The sequence below is a fragment of the Pyricularia grisea genome, chromosome VII, assembly GCF_004355905.1.
Source record: "Pyricularia grisea strain NI907 chromosome VII, whole genome shotgun sequence".
NCBI classification, from domain to species: Eukaryota; Fungi; Ascomycota; class Sordariomycetes; order Magnaporthales; family Pyriculariaceae; genus Pyricularia; species Pyricularia grisea.
In genome coordinates, this window is record NC_044975.1 from 2435918 (window position 1) to 2443510 (window position 7593).

Genomic DNA, 7593 nt, shown 5'->3' on the forward strand with positions numbered 1-7593 from the left:
CCCCTTTAAAAAAAAAAAAAAAAAAAAAAAAAAAAAAAAAAGGTCGAACAATGAACGTCCAGACCCTGTCACTGGGGCTTAGCTCCGGGATGCACGCGTCGGGTGGTCTGAACTGCCGTTTCCCAGTTTTAACCTGTCCTGTCAACCACTGTAGTATTTCCCATGGTTCCTAAAACATGTTTTCATCGGGAAGGCCCTTCCCCGAATGCAAGGTGGTGCACTTTGATATAATGCAGCTTGTTTTCTATAGTCGACCACCACAACAAGTGTGTACTCCACAACGGTCTTTTTATTGTTATTAAGCTTGAAAGGAAATATACGGTGCCAAGAACAGGAAAGATAATTGTTTCGTTGATCGTTTCAATTATTTGCTAGTCTAATTATTCCACTAGAGTATTAGTCTAGAACTAGAACTAGTTTAATCATACTGCAAGGTGTTATACGTGATTCCACAACGGCCACACACACACAACGTCCACTCAAACAAAATGACCAAGTCCCTGAAACTTTGTGCCCCGGACCTCTTGACCTCAGCCGCGGCTTTTAACCCGCCCATTCGGACTAACAAGGTAAGCCACTCCCGTCGAGGTATCCCCGTATGGGGGGGACTGTACGGAGGATCCATTTTTGTTACCTAGTGTAGTAAGAAAAGGCCAAAGTCGTGCGGCTTTTACTGGGGTTGCGAGCTGGGGTGGCTGGCCCGTCCGTCGCCGAAAGCGGAAGATTGGCGCCGTATTAACATCCAAGGAACGAACCCTCTAAGGGCTCGCCCTGGCGACAAAAGGATTTCGACCAACTAACACAGCCCCTTGTTCGCTTTGTATTGTCCCCATGTTGAGTATCACTACTATCACTACTATTATAGTAGACCTCCTAATTTTTCACCTAGGCCCATGTACCAAGTTTAGCGCAAGCCATCCCACGTGTTTCTAGATTATTAAGTTGTTCCAAGCGTTGGAAGCAAAGCAAGTGCTCGCGTGGGACGTTTTGTATCCAAATATTTTCTTGATTTTTTTTTTCTTTATACCACAGACGCTCCTTATCAAAGACGAATGCGGAATAGTGTATATATGTAAAATAAACGATTATAGATTATGTACCCCTTGCGCGCCCCATGTATCGACGTGTCTAATTATCTTAGAACCCTTTTTTTTTTTAAAAAAAACCCCCCGCCTAGAATAAAAATAAAAATAAAAATAAACAAAACATTATCAAGGTATTCGGTCTGTCCTGCCGTCAAAAAGTTCCATCTCTAGCCTCTGTAGGATTCGTAGTATGACTGAAAGAGAGCTTGGCGCATGCACAACCACGCCAAGGAATTCTATCGTTCGTCGGAAGAGGTCTCTGAGTGTGACGCCATCGACGAGGCGCCCGACGCGAGGGTCCCGGTATATGGCGACCAATGTAATCAAGTTGCTCCATTGCCTGTGTGATTCAAAGTCAGCAATGAGGTTCCGAGAGCAAATAACAACGTATAGTAGGCCGCAGATTGGGACTCACATGTGTGCCGTTCCAAAAACATCCGGTATAATAAGTCTGGCGTCTTGAATAGCGTGAAATGCTCGTGTGCTTTCGACGAGGGCCTTGACGGCCTGGCGCGCATGCTCTAGCATCATTGGGTCGAGCGGGTACAGAGATCCATCGACGCGGTCTTCCAGATTTGCCTCCCCACCGACATTCTCATTCTCTTCCAGCTTGTACATGGGCACTTCGTACGGCATGTTGACAATGGCCCGGATAACCGGCCTAAACGTGGCAACGAGCGCCTTCCAGTACTTGGCGCGCAGCCGGGCTTGCAAAAGGTTGGGGGAGGGCGCATCGTTGTCGTCGAATTGCAGACGCTCGGAAGCCCATTCCGACTTGTCGAGGCACTGCTTAAATGCACGTATCAGGGGTGTCGTTGGGGACATTGGCTGCCTGTGTAGCATATGCTCGGGATCGCAGGACGGCTGAAGCATATCGTGAATATGGTTGAGTTGCCGTCGGAGGTAGAGTTGCGCCATGTAGTGTTCCATCACATCTTGTTCGACTCCAAGCTGCAGAGCCTTGACTGCGTTCGGCTTAGGCATGACATGCTCGTACAAAAGAATTCCGGATCGTGGAAGACGTAACTGGTCGAGAATTTCACTGTTTTTTTTTTCATCTTAACCGTTAGCAGTCAGAGAACACAGTATAAGTCATTCTGATATAGTGCTAACCTCTCCAATTGTAAGCACGACCAAAAAGCAAAAATTAGTTGATTGTCTTTTACTTCACAAACGCCCATGTATTGAAGGCGATAAAGATAACTTGAGCGCAGAGCAACGTTAGTCTTGTCTTCAGTGTCACGGAAGGAGTGTATAAAGTCAGGGATCTCACGGTCTGATAAGCTGCTGGATCCTTATGGCCGCTTGCTGAACTTGTTCAACACTTTCCAACGGGCGACCCAGCTGTCCATAGTAGAGCCCAGCGAGTATGTTGGCTTGAACATGCTTTAGGGTGCAGGCATGCATCTGACTTGTTATGATGTCTGTGGCTTGTGTGAGATATTCTAGACCCGGCATGTCGTGAATGTGTTTCCTCGGGTTCGTTGGAGTGTGTTGGTCTGGATGCAATGTCGCAGGCAGAGGGTAGCTTTGCGAAATAGGGGCTGGGTATTGTTCTGGTTGTGCTGGTGACAGACGGTGCTGCCAGTTCAAGTCTTCGGAGAAACTGTCCGGCAACCTCTCTTTGTAAGAGCTGATCTTGCCGAGAGCTAATATGCACAGTACGACAGCATCGTCAATAGTAATGTCTGACCTCGTCAGCTTTGGTGCCTGCCGGGGGGTGTGCAAGTCGGAGCATTCAGACGCTGAAAGGTCTTGCCCATTGGGAATAGGAGAGCGCTTCCTCTTGTTGAGCCTCCTAACTGTGAGCTTGGCGGCCGCAGCTGATTGCTTTTTCGCAGGGTTGGACTGGTTTTCAAGGAACTTGTTGACCATAACTTCCAGCTCCTCTTGGCCCATAAGCGGGTGCATGTTTTGTATGTTAATCTTGTAGCTTTGTACCAGCTTCCACACTGTCTCTGGGCTAAAGTCGGGCTCCAAGCTCCCCTGTGGACTTGATCCGGCTCTTTCAGGACTCATATGGCCAGAAAGACCACTGGCTGGACCCCAGTCGATGCGGGTAGGTAGCGGCGGCCCAGGCGGCCCGGTTGGTTCTAACTCATAATGAGTGATGGTAGTAGGTTTTTCTGTCTTTTCGTAGCTCTCGCTTGTTCCAAATGGTGGACAAAGTCGATCTCTCTGCTGCTCCAAGAGCAGTGGGAAATCTGTAGGGGATTGAATGCCTTCGCTGGCTAGTAGTCTCTGGACAAAATGACTGACTGCAGGCCACTGTAGGACCTCTTGAACTAAGGTAGGGTGGTTTATCATGATGGGGTCATCGTTGGGGCCCATGGGAGGTCTCGTGTCAATCTTTGCTGGCGGCTTTCCAAGTGGCCTGCCAACCATCTCTGCGGCGACGGTAGCCTGCATGCCCGGATCGAACCTCGCTGCTTGAGGATGCCACTGTTCTCTGATTGCCAAAACCTCACCCTGAGCTACCGTGCTGTTCGTGAGGGCTCTATCGAGAGCCGGTGCGGTCATGATGCCGAGGAGGCGTTCTATGTGCTCTGTTCGCTCTTGCAGCTTTGCCATTTCATGCTGAAGGCCGTCGAACAGTAACTGTGAATATCTGTCGTGATACTTTGATACCGACCCAGAGTAAACGCAATCTCCTTTTCTGTCCCGGCAAGTCTTACAAGGTCTAGCCATGTCGCACTTTGTCTTGAGCCTCCTGCACGTGTTGCAAGCTTGGGACGCTCTTGCATTAGTCCGTCTTGGCGGGAGCTGAAGCACAGAGTCGAAGCTCATCTTTCGAGCGTCATCGCGTTGCTGCGGCTGCGGCTGAGGGGAGCGAGGCGGTAAGGGAGCAGCGGTGTGCTGTTGAAAACGGTGTGCAGAGCTCGGAGGGCTGGGACTGACGGTGTACTCGGAAGAGACCTCGTAGGTTCTCTCGAAGCCGAGATTGTTCTGATCAGGTTGTTGTTGTTGTTGGAGTGGCGGTCTGGGCGGATAGGGAGGATGATCATGAGGTATTGCAGGCCGCTGTGGTTGTGGTTGTTGTTGATAGTGCGCTCCGGGTAGTTGATGACTTGCGTCCAAGTGATGGGCCGTCTGAAGTTGTTCAGGCCATCTGATTGCATTCCTATGCGATGTTTGCGCCGATGATGTCGGGGCCGAGGGCACCCTTATCCATCTTCCATCAGGGGCTTGGTTCATGGTCTTTTTTGTTTTCTTTCTCTTTCTCTTTTGCTGCTTTTTTTTGGTTTCTTGACGGTAATGACTAGACACTACCCAGGTGTAGAGAAGACGGCCGACAAAAATGTCAGCGAGCAGAAGCCATTTAAAGAAGCAGTCCAGGAGTAGTAGTCAAGGGGCAGAGCGGGATGTGTAGCCACTTCTGCACGTTTAAAAGGCGCCATAAGTACAAGCCACTAGCGGGGGAGGATGATAACAAACAGGGTCGGGCAGAGGCAGAGTAGCGCCAGGGGATGCGTGACTGGTCACAGTTCACAGGCATACTCCATACAACACGAAAAAGAAGGCCTCCTCCAAGCCCATGTCGACTTCGTAAGCAAAATTATCAGGTCATTGGGGATTGAGATAGGGGTGGGGGATAGTGAAAGTTTCAAGCTCCAAGACGGAAACAAAGCAACTTCAACATGATGATCAGTCAAAACCTCATATAAAAAGCAAAGAATTATGTGCCTGGCAAAGCTGACTGACGTTCCGCTAACCAAACAGAGATTTTCCGCACGTAGGTGAGCCATTGTCGGAGAAGAGTTGCATCATCATCTAGTGACATGCGTGGAGACAACAGGCTCAAATGGGGTCTAACCGAGAGTCATGCCATGCACAAAAGCCACAAGGACATCACATCTCTGGGGGGCTAGGACAAGTGCAAGGGGCTGACAATACCTTTGTGCTAGGATGCGAGCCCCATGTTCAGAGGGCCCCCCGCGGGCTGTCTAGAACATGTCCGCATGAGTGACAAGAATGATCGTCTAGACAGGCAAGGATCATACGGACCACTCACACAACAAACAGCCCGGTCCATAATAACTGCCGGACTAGCCTATACGGTGAAAGACTGTTGCTTAAGTGTATCAAGTTGGAACTTTTAGTACTTGTTACCCCACAAGTTGTGCTCATCAGCGTGTTAGTATCAAGTTGCAAGGGCAAGATGAGACCCATACACTCCACTTGATTCGCCATTCACCTTGATATCGAGGTCCGCACGTAGTCGCCTCAAGCGAATAGAGATACAAGAACTCAGCTGCGGCTGCTTGTGCTTTTTCTGTTTTCGGCGTACGCGTACAGTATACGCCGAGGAGTATTCTCCACAGTAGCAGCAACAGCAGTAGTAGTAGTACTAGTAGCAGCAGCAGCGTAGTAGCAACAAACAGCAGTAGTAACAGTAACAGCATCAGCAGCGTTGCAGTAGTAGTAGTAACAATACTATCCTCAACAGGGCTTTTACAGGCCTCAACGTGGAGTGTCTTCAGTCATGACCCTTGATGAAGATCCGGACTAATTTGCTCAAAACGACGATCCGAGCTAGTTCAACTCGGCCGAACAACCACAAGTGCCGACCGTTTGAGTCAAGTAAATATTGGTAGAGGATAGAGGCTGAATATGAAGGTACATAAAGACCTCACATCTCCTTGGATTTTTGTTGCTGTGAAGAGAACAGACGTCTTGCCCCCAAGGATATGCATTCTCGCAGGCTGCCCAAGGCGCTGACAGACATGTCGGGGTTCAATAAAAGTCCTAACCCCGATGAGAAAAAAAAGTTTTCAGGGCTAGTGTTGTATACCGACATATTGGGCTGTTTGAAGCAGGGAAGGATCCTTGGTCAAATCTGATAAAAAAAAATGGAAATAAAAAAAAAAGGAGAAGAAAATACATAAAATATTATGTTCCTACTCGGTTAAAATGCACCCAAACTAGACCCAAAAAGAAGAAACTGTCAAAAAGTGACAGGAGCTTCTCGGTTAGGAACAACCGGGGAGACTAGGAGGATACAGGTTACAATCAAAGTGGAGTCGGTGGAGTCACTTGAACGAGCTAGAGTGAGAAGATGCCGAGTTGACAACCGAAACCTTCCCACATATCGTACCTTCCGTATCTGGCGTATTTAGCAAGTCTCCGAGAAAACCGCAGGGGCACGGGCGTAGAAGGAACGAATGGCGACATATGGGGCAAGGGCAGCATCTGCACCAAGGGCCCGAATAGGCACTCTAGCAAGCATATCATGTCCTCAAAACAGGATTAGGACTGTCCTTTTTTGCCCTGGTCAGTAACTCGGACTCGATTCCGCACCCCATTTTGCAACGCTTCCGAACAGGGCCTTGAAACCTTGTTTACTCTCCGCTGCGGAAGCCCGAGTGATGGTATGCTAGGGTCGAGGTGCTACATAAGGTAGGTAGGTAGGTAGGTAGGGAAACCTGGCTTATAAACCTTTTAGAGCTCGCTTTAGCCGAAATTATCGATTATAGTGGGATTCCATCGACTTGTCAGTTTACCAGGTTAGCCATAGACAGATGGCTAATTTTGACCCTGATCAACATTTGCGATGTGACCTTGCCTGCAGCTTACTCCCAACCCAGCGATCTGGAACATGACCTTTTGTGATATTTACTTGATGCTGCGTGGGGAAAAAGGGCACTTGTACGGTTTGGAAAACCAAGACCCGAAATCCTTCCCAATGACGCCCTGGTGTCACTACGTCTTATGGGGGCCAAGAATTCTCACATCAAAGCACCTGTCAAGAGAGAAGCAACCCCGGCAGGCAATTCAGAAAAAGACTTGGTTGTTCGCTTAAGGTGCTTAAAGGTACTTGCTTACCTTTACCTTAAGGTACCTACTTAATTACCCTACCTACATTACTTTACCTAGCTACAGGCTACAAAATACCTAACCTAGCACGGTATTGATGCACATAAGGTACAGGGCTACCTTATATGACCACTTATTCCAGCTACAGTTCCTGCAAAGACCCGTTCCTGGCAACCTCAACCGAGCTGCCAAAAGCTATAGTTGCCTTACCTAAGATACCACCCGTATCGCAGCGACCTTGGCATTGGTTGGCCCTGGCCCTGGTCCCTTTCCCCTGCCAGCAGCTTGGCCCTCTCTGTCTCTCTTGCCTGCCGGGACAAGCGGCCCTGTGCTAATCCAATGGGGCTCATCCACTCTCCATATATGCAGGGCTGCGCACCCAGGTGTACAACTATGTACAGAGTACGTACTGTACTGTACAGCTCCAGGTTGCCTCCATGTTCGTTGGTTCATGCGGAACCCGGGTCAAGGGGCCGATGGTACCTGAGGTAATTGAACATGCACATTCTTGCAAAATAGTATTAGCACTTAGCAGTATGATCCCTGCGGGCCCTCTATTTGTACAAAATTTGTAAGTATAGCGTAGCACCGCGAAGTGTCATCAGAGTCCCCGCATTGATGAGCAAAAACAAGCATCCTCCTTTCATCAATCCCCGGGGACAGGCAGTTAATGCTGTCTAGGGTTTCCCCCCCC

At 49.0% G+C, this 7593-nt stretch overlaps 2 protein-coding genes across 2 annotated transcripts; both read right to left on the reverse strand.

Moving 5' to 3' along the window:
• Positions 1 to 1062: 1062 nt before the first annotated feature.
• PgNI_10733 (uncharacterized protein) lies at positions 1063 to 4280 on the reverse strand (the record flags this gene model as incomplete). The annotated part of the gene is made up of 3 exons (XM_031130706.1): positions 1063 to 1425; positions 1501 to 2127; positions 2359 to 4280. 3 exons carry the CDS (start codon positions 4278 to 4280, stop codon positions 1212 to 1214), a joined length of 2763 nt encoding a protein of 920 aa, XP_030980027.1. The 3' UTR covers positions 1063 to 1211.
• A 932-nt stretch (positions 4281 to 5212) lies between these two features.
• Positions 5213 to 5488, reverse strand: PgNI_10734 (uncharacterized protein; the record flags this gene model as incomplete). The annotated part of the gene is made up of 1 exon (XM_031130707.1): positions 5213 to 5488. The coding sequence occupies one exon, from the start codon at positions 5486 to 5488 to the stop codon at positions 5213 to 5215; it is 276 nt and encodes a 91-aa protein (XP_030980021.1).
• Positions 5489 to 7593: the final 2105 nt, after the last annotated feature.